Source organism: Eptatretus burgeri, chromosome 11, assembly GCF_056783735.1.
Source record: "Eptatretus burgeri isolate ZD-2024b chromosome 11, Ebu_testis_v1, whole genome shotgun sequence".
NCBI lineage: Eukaryota > Metazoa > Chordata > Myxini > Myxiniformes > Myxinidae > Eptatretus > Eptatretus burgeri.
In genome coordinates this window covers 20,802,079-20,826,472 of record NC_140971.1, presented here as the reverse complement: position 1 = coordinate 20,826,472, position 24,394 = coordinate 20,802,079, and the positions used below count along the sequence as shown (strand labels likewise).

The window sequence follows — 24,394 nt, the reverse complement described above, 5'->3', positions numbered from 1 at the left end:
TAATTTATATGGTATAAAGTTTAGCCGTGCAATGAAAAAACAAGTGTTGTCAAAGCTGAACAAGTAGAAACCCAGAGTTGTCAGTACTTTACTCCTGATTATTTCCCTTTCATTCATGTTAACTGTTCCACCATAATATTCAGAGTTTGAAAAACTAAAAAATGAAAGGTTGTAAAACTTTCACAGCATAAACTCTGAGCACTACAATAGCCTATTTGGTTATATCATGGGCTCCGTAGTTGGTGCATATCGTGGTTCAAGCCTGGTCAAACCTTTATTGTGACTTTTATGGGACCTACGCCGTGGCTTAATGGTTAATGTCTGAGTACCCATCCTCATTCGATGTACCCACCGCCCAATCAACCTGCTTAGGTATATGACGGAGTCACATGAGGTGACTTCGGCTATCGCGGGGGTGGTTTATCCTTGGTTTCCTCCCGTTTTCCATCATATTAAGTAGTACGGAGTAAGAAATGGAGAATCTGTCGTCATATAAGCGAAATACCCTTGAGTATGGCGTTGAACACCAATCAAACAAAAAAGATAATGACCGTTTAATGTTGAAAAAAAAATCTGTGATCACCAAAGTCATGCAATGTATGCTATTAACCAACAAGCATGAATTTGCGACACATCCTGGGTTAAAATTGCATGGCAATTATTAAACAAGGGAATAACCAGTGATGTCAGTTTGCAACATTGATTCGTTCTTTGCTCTTAAATTAAATAACACAGAAGCTTGGCAAATGCTACATGCTTAATTTGATCGGCCAATGATCACTCTTCCTTTTACTGGAAAAGAAATCCATATGACAGTTATTAAACAGTCCACCAAAGTCTTGAAACTTTGTTTTTCAGTTTCTTCAAAATTGACTTATCCTGACATCCCTGGTTTTCCCCTTGTGGTCTTCATATGTATACCATCATGTGTTGTCTTTGTGCCAAGTACGGATGAAATCGGTCTATACATGTCCGAGAAATGGTTGCAGATGCACACATGCATGGATACAAAACTGAGACCAAATCCATAAGCCCCCGTTTCGGATTCAGTCCAATGGGGGCTAATAAAGGTTCATTGTGGTGTTGTATAAGGGTGGTATTCAGGACTGCTTCTGGACTACTTCAATTGCACTCAATTTCTGGTTTTTATTTTCAAGATTTCTGAAAATCATTTTATTCAAATTGAAGCATAGCACTGCATATACTGCACCTGAACAATGCATGGGGTATTGTGTTCTATGAACTCTCGTTTAGATGGAGTTATCGCATGAGCTTAATCTGGAGGTCATTGGATAATTACTGCAGGTAAGGACCTTTGTGTTTTCAAGAGCAACTGACATCATCTTTGATGCAATTCATAGTAATTCTATCTCATGTATGTGCGAATGCAAATGTGAAATTATATATATATATATATATATATATATATATATATATATATATATATATATATATATATATATATATATATATATATATATATATATATATATATATGTTGGTCTTGCCCATCTTCTTTTTGCCATTTTCACCCTGTCATTTGTGCTAGGTTATCTTCCATCTGATTGGAAATCCACCAACATCACTGCATTACATAAAAAAGGTGCAAAAACTGATCCTCCTAACTACAGACCTATCAGCTTACTTCCAATCATCAGCGAGGTCATGGAATCAATCATTGCAGTTGATATGAAAGCCTTCCTTTTCTCCAACAACCTCTTTTCAGATCACCAATTTGGTTTCAGACCAGATCACTCCACCTTGGACTTCCTACTTCTACTTAATGAACAATGTATGGAGAACCTCAATGTCAGACATGAGATCAGGGCCATCTCTCTGGACAAATATAGTGCTTTTGATACAGTGTGGCATCCTGCCTTGCTCCACAAACTGTCTGCCTGTGTCATCCAAGACCAATTCCACACATGACTCTCTGACTTTCTCTATACTCTCGTAGCCAACGTGTGGCACTCAATGGAATCCTTTCATCTCCTCTCCCTGTCAAGGCTGGAGTGCCACAAGACAGTGTTCTGGGCCCAGTCCTATTCCTGATATTCATCATTGATCTGTCTGACTCTCTGGAAAATCCTCTTTATCTATTTGCTGATGACATCACTCTCTGCCGTGACATCCCTCATCCATCAGACAGGCAGGCTGCTGCCTCTTCCCTCTCTTCAGAAATTGACAAAATTACAAGCTGGTCAAACACTTGGAATATGTTTTTCATCCTGACAAATTTCTCACTCTCACTCTCTCTCTCCGAAAGGACCGTCTGGTAACCCCCGGTACAGTCATTTATTCCTCTTGAGGAGAAAATGTACTCCGAGACATCCACTCCTCTTGAGGAGGTTCAGTCATTCAAACTCCTGGTTCTTTTTTATTTTTTTTGTATACCTTGTCGAGGTATACCTGAGAGCTAACACACAACGCACATCATGGGGACATGAGACAAGAGAGGAGGGAGTGGGAAGGACAAAACAGTGGGGAACAGACATTAGGAGATCTGTGGAAGGGAGAGGGATGGGACGGGGAACATGGGGAATAGAAGATGGACATTACAGGGACTTTCAGGAAGGAAAGCAGGGAATTTGAAGGGGGTGGGCTTGGGTGGATTATCGGGGGTAGAAAAGATCGAGGATTTGGAAGGGGATGATAAGAGGTGGTGGTGAACAGCTGTTTTGAAGACCTGGAGGTAAGAATGGGAATGAATAGAGTGAGGGGGTTTATTCCAAAGGTGGGAAAAAAAGAGGAATGAAAGGAATTAAACTCCTGGTTCTCACTATCAGTCATGATATTTCTTGGGTAAACCATATCTCAACATTGGCCTCCAAAGCCAGTCACCAACTCAACACCCTCTGCTCTTTCCATGCTTTGTCCCCCCCCCCCGCCACCCTCCTCTATAACCCCCAACCCCAGGTTTCTGCAGAGCTCACATGGTCCACCATCAACGCTCTTCTGGTAAAACTACTTAAATCCAGGATCAATGCTTACCTCCACTCAATTGTTCCTCTTTTTCCCACCTGTGGAATCAACTTTCACATCCTCATCAATCTCATTCTTCTCTCAGTGTTTAAGACTCAGTGTTCATCACCGTCTCAGATTGTCTCCAATCCAAAATCATAATTTTTTTATCCTCGTTAACCTCCTCCTAATTTTCTCAATCCTAAATCCCTCCTAATTTTCCAGTTTTTCCTGTTTGGAGTTTTCTTCTCCATTCATATGCCTGGTGTTGGCTTAATGGTGAGGGTGGTTGGCTTTGGCTCCAAGGGTCCGAGTTCAAATCCCGCTCAGCTGTTGAATTAATACCAGGTGGGGTTAACTCGGCCTGTCATCCTTCCGAGGTCAGCAAAATGAGTGCCAGCTTGCTGGTATACTGTGTCGGAGTGGCAACCTGTGGTGTACTGATAGAAGATGCTTAGCAGGCAGACACGATGCGGGGGAACAGTCGAGCCGGGCTGTGTTGCACAAGCACGAGCACGGGCGTACTTTGCCCGCGGCTCTCCTTTATTACGTATTCAGCATACTCACGAGCCGGGCGACTCCAGCATTACTACGACGCCTCAGGCGGCGCGCACACCTTATATTCCTTGCAGATACGATGACCACAACGACCCCTCCTCCCATCATCATGCCCCGCCCTGCATGCCCGCAGGCTACACCACACTCCTCCCTCCTAAAACTATGATTATTAAATGATCACCATCATAATAAGCATAAACAGCACGAAGGACTACGGTATAATAGTAGACAAGGCACAAAAAATGAAAACAGCGAAGTATAACAGCACATCACATCATATAATGCGTGAAAGTGAGCTAATGGAGCTGCCACGGCCAGGTTCCGAAGACGGAGGTGCACACAGCACCTCCCAAACTCTGGCCACGTTACCGATATGAAGCAGCAAGGCGAAAAGCACAGCAGCCCTACACAGCGGAAACGCCCCCAGGCGGCTCATGCTGACATGGCTCTCAGCGAGGCCGCGGCGACCTCCCGAGCAAACCTCCCCCGGCACCATCAAATGCCTCCGGCCCACTTCCCCCAGGCAGACCTGACGCAGATAAACATTCCGAGGTCGGAAGCCCGCTGTCTGGAAGCCGTGGCGCAGCGCCAGCCTCGATTGACCTTGGATGGGGGCGCTGAACAGCGCCGCTGGCTGGACGCACTCAATGCTCCAAAACAACCCACGCACCACAATCAGTTGAGACGCCAACGCCCGTCTAAACGGCCTTGAGCGAACACAGAGAGCTGCGCCCGCAACCAGAGGTGGGGGTAACGCCGACCAGCGCACCAGTCTTGGCTCCGAGTCGATCTCCGAGACCCACACGGCCGTTAGACGGTAGCAATTCCATTTAAACCACACTTCAATCATAGGCTCGTTATAAATCACTACGAACATCATTTGAACCATTGCAAACTCATTTTTCCGTACAGCGCGTTCTTTTGATAAAATCCCAGCACATGACAAAGCAACTACCCGCGGCCCGGGACAATGGAAGGCCAACCCAACCTTTTTATTCGCCACCACCGCTCCCAAAGCCACCACATCACATTGATCATAATACAAATCCCATTGATTGATCTCCGCCAAACCCACTCTCATACGGGAACTGCTGGCATTTATTTCAACAACGTTAAACTGCCTCACTAGAGCAAGGAAAAACACATATGCAATGAACAGCAACCCACAACCCACATCACGAGTCCGTCTCTTGGTTGTCGACTCGATGTTGTGACTCGTGACTTCCTTTAACGCCACGGGCTCACCGCAACCTGTTGAAGCTGCCCGAACAACACCGGCGCACATTGCCTCACGAACGCTGCCGAAGCGCGGGAACTCATCGCGAGAGCTGATACGGCTCTCACCGCTCCCGAACCGTACATCACCGCCGCAGGCAGCAACGAACGGCCGCTCCCGTTGCATCGACGCGGCTCCCGCCGCCAGAACCTCGCCCTCGGTACTCGACGAAGGCATCGAAGAGAGCACTGGCACACCTGTAGGTACGACCCGGAGATCCAGCCCGAGGTGCGCCAGCCAGTCCCGACCCAAAAGGGTGGGCCCCTCCCCTCGCACCACGAACACCGAGAGCCGGGCGCGTCGACCTCGGTAGCGCACTGAGACGTCGGCCCTCGCAAGCGGTGCAATCGCTTCACCGGTGTACGTGTACAGCGACAAGGCCGTCTTGACCAGGCGAACACCGCGAAGACCACGAGCCACCTGCTCACCCATGACCGACACCGCAGCCCCGGTGTCCACGCAAAACACGGTCGGCTCGCCATTCACTTCGACCTCCACCGTGAACGGCGTCGTCATCTCCGAACCAACGGAAAACAGACTCAACCGTGGTTGCATCTCCTGCTCCGGCCCGCCGGCATCGCCATGCCCCGGTTGCAGGCCGATCTCCAGGTCACTGGGGTCCTCCCGCACCTCGTCATCCAAGACGCCAACGGAGGCCCCCGCCATCCGACACACACGCTTCAAATGTCCCACCATGTGACAATGCAAACACACGGTGTTCTTATACGGGCACATTTGTCGCAGGTGCGGACCCCCACACCCCCAGCACCCCTGGAAAGCCACCTCGATCCCGGTGCGACCGTGCTGCGGTGCGCGCCCTCGTCCCGCACCGCCAGGCGCGCGTGCGACCTGCGGCACTTGAGTCATCGCGCGGACTCCGGGCTGCGCGACCTGCGGCACCTGCGCGGTCACCGCGTGGACCTCGGGATCAGCCGACATGCCCCAGCTGGAGCTACTCATTACGTCCTGGCCAGCGATGGTGCGGACATCCGTGAGTGTCTGCTCGACAGACGAAGCAGTCCCGACCGCCGAGTCGAATGTGATGTCGGTCAACCGCAGGATGGCTGCTACCATCTTTGCGTCTCGCAGACCAGAAATAAAACGATCTCTGAGCCATGCCGGACGCTCCTCTGTCGTGAACTTGCAAGGCACAGCCGAATGCTTCACCCGTGCTACGAAGTCTGCAACGCGCTCCTCGCCACCCTTAGCGAGGTGATCGAACTGGAACCGCTCGAGATGCAACGACTTCTCTGGCGCCAAGTGGATCTTCATTTTCGCCACGATGTCCTGAAACGATAGCCCGTCATCACTGGGCTTATTTGGAGCCACCAAATCACTCAGCAGCCGGTAGTGCTCCGTTGATAGCGAGGCGAGCAAGATCGCCTTGCATTTCTCTTCATCATCTACATCATTCGCGCGAAAGTAGCAACCCAACTGTTCAGAAAACAACTCGAATTCATCTCCCCCGAAAACGGGTACGCGCCCGTGCGCCATGCCCCGACCTTCTGCCATGCTCATGCTGGCGAGACCCTTGGCTCCGTAGCCTGGAACCGCATGGGTTATTTGCCGCCCTGCACACGCCGATCCGAAGATCCTCGTCAGCCAACTGTGGTGTACTGATAGAAGATGCTTAGCAGGCAGACACGATGCGGGGGAACAGTCGAGCCGGGCTATGTTGCACAAGCGCGAGCGCGGGCGTACTTTGCCCGCGGCTCTCCTTTATTACGTATTCAGCACACTCACGAGCCGGGCGACTCCAGCATTACTACGACGCCTCAGGCGGCGCGCACACCTTATATTCCTTGCAGATACGATGACCACAACGACCCCTCCTCCCATCATCATGCCCCGCCCTGCATGCCCGCAGGCTACACCACGCAACCCATCCAGGATTGTGCCCAATAGCCAAGGAGACTGCTTCGGCAGCCCCAACGCTCTGCGCAGAGTATGGTCACAATCTCCTCCTCCTCCTCTGCGTTTTGCATCCCGTTTTTGTCTGTTACGTCCTGATGCGTTCAGTGTGCGAGCTCTTCCAATAACCTTGACTGTTTGCAAAAATATATATATACATATTGCTTTTTTTTCATGAAGGAAAAAAAAATTTGAATATTTTTGTATCACTCAGCCCCTGTCCCTTTACTGCATTCACAGAATCCCCCTCTCCCTCTCGTTTCTGCTGCACGCAAGCCTTTCTGTACTCCATCTCGCTGCATAAACTCCAAGACTCCAAAACCTTGCACAAATTGCACCAACGGAAGAAGGTTCTATTTCTTGTTCCCGTCTATGTGGTCCAAAATGGGTGAGACCGAGTCCAAAAGAACTGGTCCAAATCCGGTGAGTGTTACAATATATTACACATAGCTCCACTACAACCCCATTTGAATTGATCGGGAGGTTACAATGACCATCAGTTGTACATTCAAAAAGGAAAAGCCCATCACCTTCTTCTCCGGTTATGGTACAGAATGGTCATGTTGAAGCCCATTGCTCTCTTGGCCACGGCAAAACCAACGGTTCCCATCCCAAGGATGCCCATGGTTGATTCTGTGACATTCACACTTTGTGGAAATGCAGAGTGTGAGGTCTCTGAATTCATCACTAACTGAGCTGCAAACAAAAGAGCATTAGAATCAATTACCATAAATCCTCATTAATTTGGGAACTAAAGATGACAGTGATGCGAGGAAGAAAATATAAAATAACTCACAGCACAAATAGGTTCATCCTGCACTTGCCATCACACCTTTCACCTAAAGAAGTTTACATAAGTTTCCATGCTCTGAGAGTTAAAATAAAGCAATAAAAAAACTCAGAATGATGTAAGACATACATTTCACAAATAAGAGAGAGCAAGAAAAAAAAAATAGGACCACTGGACCTGTAGCATATCTGGGCCCTGGCCTAATGTGATCCGCATGACTTTCACAATGTAATTAACATCCCTACCCTAGCTTTATGTTGTACCCCAAATTTGGTAGCATTCTTACTGGTGGATCAGAAGATTTTGGAAGGAAATTGCAGGACCACCATTTTGGCACACTTCTGGTCATGTGATCAGCACGGCCTCTGCAATTTAACAACAGAACCCTGTCCGAATGTTGTAACCCAAATTTGGTAGCATTCAAACAAGGCTTCCATTTGTTTGTTTTTCTTTAGTAGTGCTTATACCATGGGTTTCCAGCTTGTCGATATTATATTTACCTTATGCGTGGTGTTGGCTTAATTCTTCGGATGGTGGGCTTTGGATCCTAACGTCCTGAGTTCAAATTCCGCTCAGATGCTGAATGAATACCAGGTGGGGTTAACTCGACCTGTCATCCTTCCGAGGTCCGCAAAATGATTTCCATGCATGCTGGTATACTGTGTCGGAGTGGTGACCCATCCAGGATTGTGTGCAATAGCTGAGGAGACTGCTTAGGCAGCACCAATGCTCTGCACAGAGTATGGATGGATGGATGACAAGCGGGTCTGGAGAAGAAGATTTTTACTAATTCGGCCATTTTCACCGATTGTACTTACAGTCATGTGATCCGATCAAACTTGGCATTTCCTGTTACCAGTCACGAGAGAAATGTTGCTGCCAAATTTCAGCTGGATCAGCCCAGCGGTTTTCCCAGAGAAGTCAAAAAAGGAGATGGACAGACAGACGGTGCACGATGACAATACCTTAACTGGAATGTAAATTCCAGATAAGCTAACAAGAGCATGTGACAGGAATAAGATCTCTCTCTCTCTCTCTCTCTCTCTCTCTCTCTCTCTCTCTCTCTCTCTCTCTCTCTCTCTCTCTCTCTCTCGCGCGCTCTCTCTCTCGCGCTCTCTCTCTCTCTCTCTCTCTCTCTCTCTCTCTCTCTCTCTCTCTCTCTCTCTCTCTCTCTCTCTCTCTCTCTCTCTCTCTCTCTCTCTCTCTCTCTCTCTCTCTCTCTCTCTCTCTCTTTCTCTCTTTCTCTCTTTCTCTCTTTCTCTCTTTCTCTCTTTCTCTCTTTCTCTCTTTCTCTCTTTCTCTCTTTCTCTCTTTCTCTCTTTCTCTCTTTCTCTCTTTCTCTCTTTCTCTCTCATAATTATTCTCCAGAAGTTATGGCTCCTCTGGTTACTAAAGAAGAAACATCTATGAGCGATTTCAAACCTTGAATGTGCATCATCTCCCAAGGAAAAGCTCACATCCCATCTTCCCAATATTTTGCAATCGTTCTTCTCTTCTGTCTACTCATTCCTTTTAAAAGGTGCAAAGAATAATTAGGATTGGCTTAACCCAAAATGTGGTATCCATCCTGTCAATGTTCGTTCAAGGATTGCTGAGAAAGAACCACCTGCAAACATCAATAACGGCCACTGCATGGAAACGCTCACTCGTCACCGCTTTGGTTGGCCTTCACCCCATCATTTATCAATTATCTGCATGTTTTGGCAAAGGGTGAGGATAAAATGCAGGTGAGCTCACTTTGGAAGCCCATTTTGGGATGGATAAATTACATGGAAATGGTGTGCATTTCAACCTGGTTTGAGTGGTGCATGGAAACAAGTTTGCAAATTGGCAAGCTTTTGAAATATGTGTCCATACAAGTGTGGAGATCTGTGGAAACAGCTCCTGGGAAATTTCTCCCATGGTACATTTGGAAAGGTTTTGGTGTCCAGCCCATGAAAGAACCTCACAGAAAAAAAGAACATCAGTCCTGGAACTTTATTGTCAGACCTCATATGCAGAAGTGTGTAATTTAGCCAGAGTCAACACCTTGAACTCACCCCTCACCTTTTGGCACTAAACTTGTTCTGCCAGTTTGAGAATAGCCAATCCAAATTAATAGGAATTATTGAAGGGAAATACCAGAAAATATTTCCCCAACCTTTTGTAAGTGTTAATCTAAATCAAGTTTCTATGCCAGCTTCGACTATTTTTGAGCCCGAGTCACCAGGTGCCAAGCTATTTGGTGTATTTATAACAATCTGTGCATAAATCTATTTTCTTAACAACTAAAATGCTTCCCTGTGTGAATGACATAGTTCTGGTTGATTGACTAGTCATCTAGCAGATACCATCATAGAATAATCTCTGACTTGTAACGAAATTCAAAATGAATGGAGATGATGGACAGTGAAGTCACGAGTATAAATATATGAACACGTTGCAAGCCAAGATGTACGACAGACTCGTATGTGATGGCAAATTTAAAAGGGACAACAATGTAACAACAATCACAAGGAATGATGACTGCTAACTCTGTGAAATCAAGAAAGTATTGTTATGTGCAGAAATCATAATCCCACCCAAAACCCCAGTGACACTGGGCAGAAATCATGCAAGCCAAGGACATTCATCTCAAAGATGGCCGACTTAAGGTCAAATGTGGCTGTAAAGCACACCTAAAGCCCCTGTCACACCTTGACGATTTAGCCAGCGTATGGCAATGTATCAAAATTGATCTAAAACGATGGCATACGCTGAACTTTTGATTTTTTTTTCAGTTTTGGGTGTATATTAACGAGTTGGACGTATGCATAACGTATTAGTAACGTACACAGAACGTATAGATAACTTATACCAACGAATGCTTAGTGTGTTGTCGGCGTTCACAACTTATGCCCAACGATTGTCTAACTTATGCATAGCGCGGCAGAGTATCGCCGACGATCACCTGGTGTAGCCTATTAAAAGGCTGCCGCTCGATGATTCAAATCGTAACTGCACTAGACATCGAAGTGCCAACATCACCGTCATGCCCAAGAAAAAAAAAACCATGGAGTCTGGAACACTGATGGGTTCCTCCTGTGAACCCCATTTTTATATACCAATTCCCCTAAACGCTGCCAATACGCCATTATACGGTAGCTGTAAGTTAGAAACACGTTCAGTAAGTTCTGTGGTCATCCGGAAGACGTCAAATACGTCTACATACGTCAATATGCATTGGAGATACGTTACGCATAGGTTCAAAGCATGTTACTCATAGGTTAGAAATAAGTTTCGGGTATGCTAAACATTACCTCGACGTATTTCGACTTATGAGTAACTTACAAGTAACGTGTGTCGACGTGTGTCAATGATCACATAACGTGCCTACAACTTATGGCCAGTGTATGCGGAACGTGTGAGTCATACGCTGGCATACTTCGGAAAATTTTGAGCATGCACAAAATTTGTCGACGAGCTCGGCTGCTCGGCATACTACGACGTATGCCAGCATGCTTCAGCATGCTCTTAACGTATACAAATCTTACCCATAACGTATTCGACGTGTGCCAGCGTATTCGCCAAATTTTTCATACGTCGGCATACGCTGGCTAAAACGTCAAGGTGTGACAGCCCCTTAAGCAGAGAATGCACTTTGCACTCCAAACAGGTCTAAACTACATGTTATTAATAAGGGTAATTAGACAATTCTAATCCCACTTCCCCTAAGGAGTTATCAATAAGGCTGAAATGGTTTTCATGGGAAAGATGACAAACAAACATGCACACAAGCCTTAGGAAATAAATAAGTATTCATGGAACACAAGACAAATGTAAACAGCTCCGAAACCACCCCGAGGCACAACACATATAAGTTGATATAACAAACATTAACACAAAAACCGGGTGATGGGAAAAGTAGGGAGTGAGGCCCCAGGTCATGGGTTGCAGGGCTGGCTCCAGGAAGAGTGGCTTGTGAGGCAGAACCTCCAGTAAGGTCCCATCCCAGAGTGGGGAGAGAGAGCCAACAATGCTGAGCCGTGCAGAGTCCCAGCAGTGAGTCATAACGCCCCCTTCACCCGACCCCCGCTGTGACAAGTGTCTGGTCAAAACGTGTCTGGTCTGGCCTGGGCAAAATGGGCCAATCACTATCCCTGACACCCTACAAATCATGGACAGGGAGCAGTCTAAGACCCAACTCCCCCATGGTGATGGCCAGCTGTGAGTGAGCAGCCTTCCCTCTTCATGGGTGCGAAAGAAACACGCTGCATCACACTCATCAAGTTTCGCCCAGTTTAATATGAGAAACATGTGACAAGACATCCTGACCACTTTCCATCCACTAAAGGTTATGAAAGGTTACAATGCCATCTCTCAGCAGTGAGCGGATAAACAGGAGGATTTATCCCGACCAATGTGTCCTCAATATACTGTTCAAAATTCATTTAACTACACAAATGCGAGCAGAGGTGCATACCTTGAATTAACTGAACCCCCACCCCCATGCACCACAATTGCAACATAGCCTCTCCCCCTGGACCTTAGTTTCCTGACAAGATCAACTAAGATCAGGCTTTATCACATGTATTTATTAATTCTCATTATCTTAACCAGGAAATTAAAGGATGCTGTGGAGGAATAGGCCAACTCTAACCAGTCTTACCTGCCATAACTTAACATACAACCCATTTTCCTAAAACTCAAAAATTCCTACATATACACGTCACTGTTTCCCTGCTTTCTTTCAAGTCTTCACTGGTGTTCCTGGAGCAGGAAGAGAAGAATGGCACAAAAAAAAAAAACATACAGGTCTACCACAATTGAACATACACAATTTGGATATCCACTGCTCCAGCTGGTCAGGGGAGCCCCAGTCTCAATTTAACTCGACCCACCCGAAACAACTGCATGGACTCCCAGTCAGCCAGAGACCATGCTTCGGACTGCACCTGCTGGATCTGGGGTGCTGTGCAGCCCAGCCCACACCAACTATGTTGGTAGGCCACACATCCAAACTGCATCAGGAAAAACCCCAAGCAATTTACCAGGGGGGCAATTTCCCAAGAGACTGATCAAAATGGCTCCCCCCTGATCCAAATCCGGCCATGGGGCCAAGTCCCTCTAAGGCCACTTCAATATTGTAAGAGACTTTGCTAACCAAATGGAACTGTGGGCAATAGTGACATGACTCTCTGGCCCTTGTCTCCATCCATGCAGCTGCTGCTGGCCTTCAACCTCTTTGTCCCAACTTTGAGCATCAACAGCGCCAGCCCGCACAACTTCGCCGGTGCCGCAGTGCACCACAAGCACGGCGTCACGCGCACTCAGCATATGCCTTGCACAGCATCGGCCTCGTGTGCCCTTGGCCGGTGCAGTCACGACCTCACCCGCCACAGCCTCGCCCTCTTTCGGCCTCGGCCGCCATCGGCCTCAGCCTTCGTCTAAGTGTGCCCTCAGCCTCATGCGCCGTCACCCTTGGCTGGTGTGATCGTCAGCCTCACACGTCCTCGGCTTCACGTAGCCTTGGCCTCGCCATCATGCGGCCTCAGCCTTGTCCTACCCTCAGCTGGTGCAGCCTCATCTTCCCTCAGCCTCGCCCGCCCTCTCCCGGTGCGGCCTCGCCCACCCTTGGTAGTGCTAGTTTGCTCACCACGGATCGCACAAGCACTGACTCAACCCCTGCGGTATATAACTACACTGCCATGGGTGCTGTCATACACCCCACACAGGTCAAATCATGCTCAACTGTGTCCACTTTTCCCCTGCCCATCCCCACTCATTCCCCGAATTGCTGCCATCTGCCCTGCTCCAACTCACAGATGATCCTTTTGGTTAGCCTTTGGCTGGTGACATCCACCAGATGCTGTTCTGTCTCACTCTTCCCTCTGGGACTTAAAGCAAGCAGTGCACCACCATCTCTTGTCATCCCCAATTCTGAACTATGCTCTTTATTACCCCCATTAACCTTTCTTAACCCAACCTTCTTACTTGCTTGTTTCACTGTTTCCTCTCTTCCTTACTTTTTTTTTTTCATCCATTGCCATGACCTTTGTCCCTCTGTCAGTTCTACTTTGCTATTCCATGAGCCTTGCTTCTGTAAAGAGAGAGAAAAAAAATGACAACCCCCTTAGGCATGACATGCCCAACAAGCAATCATACAAAAAAAAAAACACAAGCGAGTGAGGGAAAAAGCAGGCTGCTGGTTGCAGGGCTGACTCCAGGAATATCCAGTAATGTCACTTGTCTGTGTGGAGAAAGCGTCCAGAGCCCACGGCCAGAGAGACAGAAAGAGGGAGAGAGACAGAGAAGCCATGACGGCTCGCTGCTCTGAATTCCAGTGCCTAAAGTGAGTCCTGATGCTCCCTTTACCCCACCCCTGTGACAGTCCTATATCTACAGGAACACAAACTGATATTTTAAAAATTATTCATTTATTATTAATATATTTTTTAATGTTGAAGGCTCCAGTTGTGGACTCAATAGTCCTCATCAAGGCCAGGCCTTAAATAAAGAAAAATATAAGAGAGAGAATGTAAAGTGAGGAGTGAAAATGAGTGAGGAAGAAAAGTGTATGATGTTTGTTTGCAAGAAAAAGAGATTAAAACTTGCCCAGTAGTTATCGTTTGAGTGAGACAAAGTATGACCAGCAATCCTGACACGGAGAGTGTAAGATGGTTCCGGCAACCACTTTAACACTCCTAAGTCAGAATGGTAATACTACTCTGAGCGGTTGCTGTCTACAACCTAATACCTAAAAAAAACACAGTCGAAACGGATAGGTGTTTTTTTCGGAGACACCATCTCCTTACTGGATGGCCTTTGGCTCCCTAAAGGAGCTCATCTGCCCTTTATCAGGTATTGTTTTTAGTCCTGTAGGGTATACTACATATACCTGAAATCTCAATAACTCACACCCATCCCCACAAATGTAACTATTAAACAAAACCTACTCCTACAAACCTGTAAATAAAGAAAAATAATAAAACCCAAACCCCATTTTCATACAACAATATGATGAATAAGACAAATATGTAAATGGAGAAAAAAAACACACAAACATCACCAGAAACGATGTTCCGAGCTGATGCGAAGAGGAGAGCCATTGCCATATCTGCAGCCGGGTTAGCCAATATCCCAGGGAGACTGCAGATCTTGACACCATAGCTTCGGATCAAAGTCAAATCCAAATGATCCACACCAGCACCACATACGCTGACAACCAACAGGTTGGGAAGCAAATCCAGAAGATTTTTGTCGATGGTTCCCCACATCGGAGGAAGAAATATCGCAACAATCTTTTCTCCTAATTCTTTCGAGTTCTTGATGAATTCTGAAAACCAAACAATGTAGAAGTGATTCTGAAATTTCTCCAAGAATGTGTTTAAATGCCTCTCCAGATGGGGGCAAGAAAACACCAACAGATGAGGTTGGTCCATGTTTCTTTCAACGATCCAACACGAAATTTGATTTTCTGAAATGTTAAAGAAAGAAATACAGATTAATGAAGAAATCACATTTGTTAAACAGACAGACTGAGCCTAACCCATCAATATATTAGTGCTTTTCACCAGCAGTGAAACCAAAGTGAAATAAAACAGCACTTGGTAGAGCGCATACCTCCACCATGCTGAACAGTATACATTTTGTATGTATAGGCCGGATATGGATCCGGACCTGAACCAAAATCGAATTGGCATGTTCTCGTCACCTCCCAAACTCATCCACCAAATTTTGTCATAACTCGTCCACAACTTTTTGAACTATCATGTTTTAAAAAACAACTGAATTTTTTTTTTTTTAACTCGTATTCGTATTATGATCCAGATTCGGATCTTCACCAAATCAAATGAATTCGTCCGTATCACACACCGAACCTGTCCACCAAGTTTCATCCGAATCCTGCACAATGTTTTGAAATATCCTGTTCACAGACAAGCAAACAGAAAGACAGGGGTGACAACATAATCTCCATTCACCTTCGTTGACAAAGGTAACGATTTAACTTTATAATGTACTCTGGTAAGCAAAGGGCAACGTTTGGGAATGATTGTTAATGAAATGCGAATACTCACAGACCTACTGATTTAAAGCTGCTTACATTTGAACATTCAAATAACATTTGTTCAACAACAGAACTTGTCACGAGGACATGGTGCAGGGTGTTCCTGAATTTAATAAAACAGGATTGCACCTGAAATAAAACAGTGCAAATAGGAATGCATTGAGTGGAGCTGCAAGATGGTGCAAACTGCGTGCTTGTATGTCTGTTGTTTTCAAAAAAAAATATGCATTCAAGATAGGAAAGAAAATTGAGGAACACCTATATATTGGAAGGATAAACCAGGCGTTGGTTGTCATAATCCTAAAGGTCATGACCAAAGGCTGAGAGGTAAGTTAAAAAGTGTTGATCGGAAAAGCCTCGTGGAAGAGCTCGTATGAGTATACTGAACGGATCAGGACGCAACAGCCAGTCACTGACTGGCCATCTTCCATCATGCAAAGTCTTTCCTTGGCACACCTGAGCTCCTGACCACACACAAAGCTTTCGTCCGCAGCTTGATGGAGAACTGCTCTCCCCTCCGCGCTGGTGCTCCTGCCTCTCACCTTTCTTGGCTTCATGCTGTTGAAACCAAGGTATTTTGGATCATTGGTATCTCCCGAGATGAGGTTGAGTCTTTGGGTCTCTCATTCTCTCACCGCAGGCAGGTCGGTGGTCTTTCTGTCTTCTACCATCTCCTCTCCGATCTCAACGCCCCCCCCCCGCCCCCGCTCTGTCTGCGACATATCCCGCCCATATTTTCGCAGGGCGTTCAAGGTCCACCAATAACCCCCTTCTGGTGAAACTACCAAAATCAAGAATCACTACTCACCTTCACTCTTTCGATCCTCTTTTTTTCCTTCTTTATAACAAACTCCCTTCAATTCCACTCTTCCCTCCAGGTCTTCAAAACAGCTGTTCACCACCATCTCTTGTCTCCCCCCATCCAAAACCATGATATTTTCTACCGCTGCTTATCCAGCCCAAACCCACCTCCTTCAAATTCCATGCTTTCCTTCCTCAAAGTCCCTGTCGTGTAAGGACCTGAAAGTCCCTGTAGTGTCCATCTTGGTTACCCTGTGTACCCTTCCCCATCCTTCTCCCTTCTACAGATCTCTTCATGTCTCTGTTCCCCACTGTCTTGTCCTTCTCTCTCCTACCCCTCTTATCTCCTGTTCCCCTTGTTGTACGTTCTGTGTGTCAGTTCTCATATGAGCCTCAACATTGTATACAAAAAAAAAACAGAACGAAAGTAACAGCAAAGAGAGGTAACACCAATAGCAGAGCTGAAGGCCAAGATAGAGGCAGACTTGGACAAACAATGATGTGGGAGGAATGTGGGGCAGGAGAGGATGCATGGGGTAGACAACATGGATACAGAAGGTAACTCTCAGGAGGGATAACTGGAAATTTGGAAGGAGGAGGGATTGGCATGGGACCAGGTCAAGCCAGATTAGATCTGTGGCTTGCTCCAGGTACCATGTAAACCTGCACTTACCTGTTTCATGGTCGGGTTCTCGGCGACTAAACCATCTGCCCCACCAGGTTTAGGAGGATGTATGGATATGGACACCCAGCAGGATTAAAAACAAAACCTGTCAAAGGGCGGAGGAGCTCCTTGTGAGCCAATGACCATCCATTTATAGTGCCCAGCTGTGTCTGCAGACGTCCTCCTGCAGTTGGGTTACATTTTTAGGAGGTTGGTGGCAGGATTTGCACTCCAGCCACCGTAAAACCCTTCACTCTGCAAAACACACTCTGTGGGAGTACCTGCTGTGCATCTTCTCTTCACAGGGCAGCTCACCGGATAACAGGATTGGGGCAAATCCTTTGGGACCCCACTCTTCGATGATAGGAGTGAAAACATGGAGTAACTTTCCTGGGTTGGATTGCGGTCGTGTGTGTCAGAGTGGTGCTGAGGTGTCGTCTACCAAACGGCGATCAACTTGGGTTAACCTGAGGTGGTCCCTTCGGGAGGGTGCCTGAAATATCCTATCTCTAAAATAGGATGATCACCTGTCTGTTATGAATGTGTTTGTCTGACTATCACAACATAGTCCAACAACAAAGCATCCAATGGAGATCGGGGGAGTGCTCGTCACATTCCACATGGTTCGATTTACCCGCCGATCGCATCACGTGCCTTCTGGTTGAATGGTTGTCATTAGCAAAAACAATCGTCAGGGTGGCAGATGGATGGTTGTTATTTGCAGATTATGCGGTTTTACTGTGTGAGACATAATTCACGGCGATGCTCACCATAACAGTCAGGAGATGCATCTGATGTTTAAACGACGAATGTGGTCATTGTTCGTTATATATTTATCGGTATGCCACCCAGATAGGCAGCTCTGTTTGATATTTAATTGCTGTTGACCATGTAATCTTTGTCTGTTTGACAGTTGCTGGGCCAATGCCTCCGGATTGGAGGTGACGCTTTGGTGTAGGACTTCGTCCAATGGAGATCTGGAGGTGCTCGTAACACTCCACATGTTTTGATTTTATATACACACTGTATATATATATATATATATTTATATATATATATATATATATATATATATATTTTTTTTTAACCATTACTGCTGCCAAAATACCAATTTTGGTTAGTTAGTTATTTAAATGTAAAATCAACAAGTTCTATTATTAAGGTGTGGTTGGGGCTGTGTCCTCCATGAGGAATTTCATTTGTGTTTTCATACGACACTAAGTTAAAGTTGATGAATTATTTTACAACCCTATCTTTTCCCAACCCGTCCTTTGTTGTTGTCATGCTTGGCACGGAAATTTTAGGTTAAGGTTGAATGTTTTGTGTTGGCTTCACAGGATTACAGTTCATGCCCTCCTCTTCAAATATAGTTCTTTGGATGAGAATGTATTGATTTGTGCTGTGCTTGCTTTTACTGTCATCATTTTTGTTATTAAAATTGTTAATAAAGGCAATAGTTTTGGGACGTTTTACCTTCCTGCTAGCAGGCTGTTGAACAAGAAGATGATGGGAAAGCACAGGGTGTCATTTTCCACAAATTTGGCCACTCACCATTCGGTTGTCCCCACGTGTACTGGAGTGGGTGAGTGACACCCTTTGAACTTTACAATGTGTATTATTATCATTTCATCATCAGTTAGTCTTTTTCAGTCCACTACAGAAAGGAAGACCAGCAGGATTTTTCCAGAACTATCTACCTTGTGTCACTTTTGTCCAAGTGTAATCTCCATTATACTCTGTCAGCTCGTCTCTCCATCTTGTTGGCCTTCCTTTGTTTCAGTTACCGGTCGATAAGCTTCTGGGAGTGCTCAGCGAATTGTGACCGTGGGTTATTCTGCAGCGACGATTCTAAGAACACCTTTCCTTATGGCTTTGGAATGAATCAAAAGCAACAAGTGCTCTGTGGACACGAATGTTGCAACGGCAAGGGAAGGATGTATCTTTCAACGATTTCCAAATACATGTTTGGGAGAAAAAAAGATTTCCTTGTGTCTATTTATTCAGTTTTCCTTTAATAACCTTCAATAAGCTTCAGTTAACTTTCAACCTTTCTTTATGTCCATTCAGTTAACCTTCAATAAGCTTCAGTTCACCTTTAACCCTTCCTTGTGTCCATTAAGTTCACCGTTAATATTGTTACGGCTGTGGAAATTCGCAGAACACCATATAGCTTCTGAGTTAGTTATGCCGCTAAGTCTGTGTTCAGTTAGATTTCCCCATCGTTGTTTAATGGGCTTTATTCGTGTCACAGGGCTGTGATTCTTTGAGATAGTGTTTTTCTTTTCCTATCGTTATTTTGGACCAACCACCTTTCAACCTCAAACTACAACAACCACCACAACGCCAACCACGCCACCATCACCACAGCCAAATCACCACAACCAACGTCGCTCTCGACCGCCTCGCGGCGGTCTCCACACGCCAAACCATGGCCCTCTCCGTTAATGTGAACCGTCTCGACGAAGCAAAGGAAACTAGAGGAATTCCGATGGCGCGCGGATTTTCCCGCCTGATTCTCCCTGGACCTGTGCCAATTCTGATTCTCTCAGCCCCCGTGAGGCTCGCGGGGAGGGGGCGAGAAGGCACGCCCCTTTTCTGGAAGGTTTCTGCAGGTTCTGGAAGGAGGGCGGGGCGAGAGGGGTGGGCGTGGCGTGAGCAATATAAGGGCGTGCAGGACGCCAGGTCTGGCAGCTCGTGGTTTTTCCTTCATGTGTGGTTTTCTTCGTGGTGGCAGCTCGGCAGCTCATGTGTTTTTCTCGTCGGCTCGAGAGCTCGTGTGTTTTCTTCGTAGGAGCTCGTGTGTTTTTCTCGTCGGCTCGAGAGCTCGTGTGTTTTCTTCGTAGGAGCTCATGTGTTTTTCTCGTCGGCTCGAGAGCTCGTGAGCTCATGGTTTTTTTCCTTCGTGGTGGCAGCTCGTGAGCTCGTGGGTGTTTTTCAAGCGCTTGGGTTTTTTGTGGTGGCTGCTCGACTTCTTCGTGGCACACGGACCAGGGACGCGGACGGGAGGCGCCGCTTTGCCAGCTCTGTCGTGCAAGCCTGCGCATCCGTGTGGAGAGCGCCGGAGAGAGCTCGCCCACCATCGCACCACGAGGGTGCAGGTAACCGGCAACGGTCTCGTGGGATTCGTTCGGTCTGCCAAGTCCCACGCCATAAAGGCCCACGGGCCCAGTCTGACCCCCCTGTCTATGGGGGTGGTCTTTTCCTTTTCTTTTGCTTTCGAATGAATGTTGGTGGCGCCGTGTCCATAAGTAAAACTGTTAAGTGGCTGTACATAAATTGCTTATAGTCGGTTGTAGTGCTTTCGCTTTATTTGCTTGCATACGTGCATGATTGACTGTATATGTGCATGTGTAAATAAATGTGTTTGTGTGAATGTTACCCGTTCGTTGTGTCCTTTTCCCCCCATTGGAACGCCGTATTACATCTCGGAATATTAGTTGGGTTTTAAATACCCGTTAAATAGAATCGGATCCGGCGAGGTCGGGCGATAATTCCCGCTCGGTTATCACTGCAAACGTAAACAAGGGAATTTAATCAATAAGATCATGTGTTGTATTCATATTCTGGTGTTCTGCTCAGAGAGGGGGTCAGTATTGCAGAAGCAGTTTGTTGGCAAGAGTTATACTGGGTGGTTTGCCTTTACCTTCCCAGCAGTAATCATGGCAGGAATTTATAATTTGATCAGGGTGCCGGTGATAGCTCGCATATTCTTCATGAAGGACACCATGAGATCTTTAACGTCCACTAACTAATGCCAGCAGATGGGACGTCCAGTTTAATGTCCATCCAAAGGAAGGCACACATTGATAAATCACCCTGTGGAACACCAGGATGGCAGATTATAGCTTGGTCGGGATTCGAACCCAAGGCGAGTATACATCATGCATTATATGGGTATTTATTGATGTCAAGTTATCCAGCAGGATGAGGACAGCACTCACACATATTATACTGGGAGGCAACGGCAGCACACCGATTAGGCATCTATACGGACGACACACAGCGAATTGTCTGCAGTAGAAATGGAAGCACTGAAATAAACAGCCATTGTGTTTGTGTTGTCTCTTTATCCAACTACGTAAATACACTGTAGATTAGCACTACAAACAATGGCCAACATTCCAATCGCAAAAATGCAGTCACTGCAGGGTTCATCAAAACCCTGATCGCAAGCTGGACAACTCGCGCACAGTTTACCAAATAGTTTACAGTTTACCGAATAGTTTACAGTTTACCGAATAGTTTACAGTTTACCGAATAGCCGTTAAAAGTAAAAACGCTCACTCATATTTTAACTTTATTTATCCAGTGCGAGTTCGAGTAAACGATAAAGGTAAATTCATGTTAACACACAGGTGTTCAGACAGGACGATATGAGTGATCTGAAAATCCTGCACGACCTTTGACTCGCTCCGATGCCACACTATGCCTGGTGTTGGTTTAGTGCTTCGGATGGCGGGCTTTGGATCCTAACGTCCTGAGTTCAAATTCCGCTCAGATGCTGAATTAATACCAGGTGGGGTTGACTCAACCTGTCGTCTTTCTGAGGTCGGCAAAATGAGTGCCAGCTTGCTGGTATCCTGTGTCGGAGTGGCGACCCATCCAGGATTGTGCCCAATAGCCAAGGAGACTGCTTGAGGCCTAGGTCACATTTGCCACGGCGGCCGTGGGGTCTCCAAAATCTACGGCCACGAGCAATTATACGGCGGCCGCAGTATTTCCACGGTCACACAATGTAGCAGTCAGATATGTTTTTATTTTTCGGGGAGCCGCACAACGTATTTATAAATTGTGGAGACCGAAAACGTGGGGGTGTAATAATATTAATGACTCAATAATATTATATATTATTATAATAATAATATTACATGCCCAAGGAAGCCATAATTATCAAATTTTACCTGAAAAGGAGGTAAATTTGTTGGCCATTTTGATTTTTGCATTTTACCAACCTAAGACATCATCCTTGGTCAAAAAAGTTCAACGGATTCGTGATCAGCATGAAATTTCGCCATAAAAAACACTTCGTTCAAAAAAAGTATGATTGTATGCCCAACCCTAGTATTATTCTTCCTCTTCTTCTTCGTCTTCATTACAATCCGTTTCTCTTCTTCACATAGTTTTCCAAAACTGTTAGCTAAGTGCTTGGTCCACCAACAATCCTCCCCCCACACCCCACACACAATCCTTCACACACAATCCTTCCCCTGCACCTCCCCCCCAACACAATCCTTCCCTTGTATCCCACACACTCAATCCTTTCCCTACACCCCCACCATCCTGCACCCTCCCACTGCCTCCTCACCCCTATCTCGAAATGTGTGGACCTGACACATGCTGCCTTGCTCTCCAAACTCTGCCTATTGCATCCAAGGCCAACTCCACACATGGCTTGCTCACTTCCTTGACACTTGTAGCCAACATGTGTCTCTCAATGGAATCCTTTCATCTCTTTCTCTCATTGTCCCCATTTCATCTCCTCTCCCTTCCTGTCTCCCTGTCAAGGCTGGAGTGCCCAGAGGCAGTGTTCTGGTCCCCGTCCTATTCCTGATCTTCATCAATGATCTCACTGACTCTGAGAATTCCTCTGTATCTCTTTGCTGATGACTCTACACTCTGCCGTGACATCCCTCATCCTTCAGACTAGAAGGCTGTAACCTCTACCCTCTCTTCAGACCGAGACAAAATCACAAGCTCGTCAAAGACTTGGAATATGTCTCAATCCTGACACATCTCACACTCGAACTATAGCTCTCTCTCTCTCAAAGAACCGTCTGACAACCCCCGCCCCCCCCCCCACCACCACTCCATTTGTTTTCCTAACAATCCTCCTGAGGAAGTTCAGTCATTTAAACTCCTGGGTCTCACTATAAGCCATGATCTTTCTAGGGTAAACCACATTTCCAAACTGGCCTCCAAAGCTCGTCACCGACTGGGCACCCTCCATCTTGCCAAGTCCAAGCAGCTCTCATACGAGCCTCGACAGTGTATACAAAAAAAGGTCATGACCTTAAAATTAGGTCAAGGTCAAAAAAATGTGTTAACAACGCATACTTTTTATTCACATTTCTGATGCAAAATTTAATTCCGAAATTCCCAGTCATGACACTGTTGAGGCTCGTATGAGAGCTACTTGGACTTGGCAAGAAGAATTCCCAGAAGAAACCAAAATGGTGGTTTAGTACTACAAGGGGTTTAAGAAATTCTGGGGTACCATGAAAAATTTGGGGCACGAATTGTAGAAAAAAAATCCGACAACAGCTATAGGCTTTCCTGCATCCAGTTGGGGGAGGCTTAAATATCATGTATATTAATAAATCATCATTCAGAGGATCAAGATTCCATTAAAAGGGAAAAGTAAAATGTATAAGCACTGCTTTTGTTTGTATTTTTTCCCAGATTACTCATTGAAATGACCTCTCAAATCATATATATATATATATATATATATATATATATATATATATATATATATATATATATATATATATATATATATATATATATATATATATATATATATATATATATATATTTACAGAAATGGCCCTTAATGGGATTACTAAGAATGTGATTCACTCAGATCCCCCATTAAATTCCTCTTTCGATAGGTTGTTTGGTATAAGGGACGATAGGTGTGTGTCGGGAGGTGTAGAAGACTGTGTTTTTCTGTTCATACGGTGGTGGAACGAGAGATGATGCTTTTTCCTCTCCTGTATGAGAGGAAGGGGTGTGGCCTGGACAGAAAGTGATGCGAGGGGTGTGGCCTCGAGAGAGAGGTGTGGCCTGGACAGGAAGTGACGCGAAGGGGCGTGGCCTTTGATCACTGAGTCGCCTGGAGAGGGGTTGGTAAAAAGGAAACGAGAGAAAAAGGAGTTCTCAGTTGGAAAAGAGCCGAACGAAAGGAAAGAAGGGAAGCATCAAGTCAGTTTTTAGCGGTTTTGAAGACTGCAGGCGGTTGAGAGGAGTGCTCGTGTTTCGAAGCGAGTGAACAAAGGAGTGCTGTGTGTGAGGAACGGCTGGATTCTCGAGGCGTGCTCGGAGTCGCTTCGAGGCGAGCGAAGGAAGGAGGAACCGTGTTGGATCTGCCGGGAGAGACGCTAACCCGACCTGCACGTCGGTGATTCGACCGAGAGAGGCACCGAGGGGACGAAGCGGGAGTCGGGCTTCGAGGCGGGAAGGCCGGAGAGGAGACGCCGGACCTTCGGACGGTCCTTACCAACGGCGCGTCACGTTTGCCGATCCGCCTGTGGAACTCGGACCTCGACTTGGGCCTTGTATGGAGAACAGGCCAGGCCGGGATTTGTGTGCTGGACCGTGAGAGAGATCAGCTGAGGCCCATCTTCGACCCTACGCGAGGTCAGAGCGCGCGGAACGTGCGCACGCGGTGACTTGGACAGCAGTCCT

At 46.2% G+C, this 24,394-nt stretch overlaps 1 protein-coding gene across 6 annotated transcripts in view; it reads right to left on the bottom strand.

The window, feature by feature from the left end:
• Positions 1-24,394, bottom strand: part of LOC147016628 (uncharacterized) — a 45,486-nt gene that overhangs the window by 17,663 nt on the left and 3,429 nt on the right. For all 6 annotated transcript variants that reach the window (XM_085845476.1, XM_085845477.1, XM_085845478.1 and 3 more), the window contains exons 2-3: positions 14,524-14,931; positions 7,237-7,402 (exon numbers count right to left, since the gene is read on the bottom strand). In XM_085845476.1, the coding sequence (XP_085701602.1) occupies positions 7,237-7,402; positions 14,524-14,896 (539 nt within the window). In that variant the 5' untranslated portion in view covers positions 14,897-14,931. The remainder of the gene's footprint in view (positions 1-7,236; positions 7,403-14,523; positions 14,932-24,394) is intronic.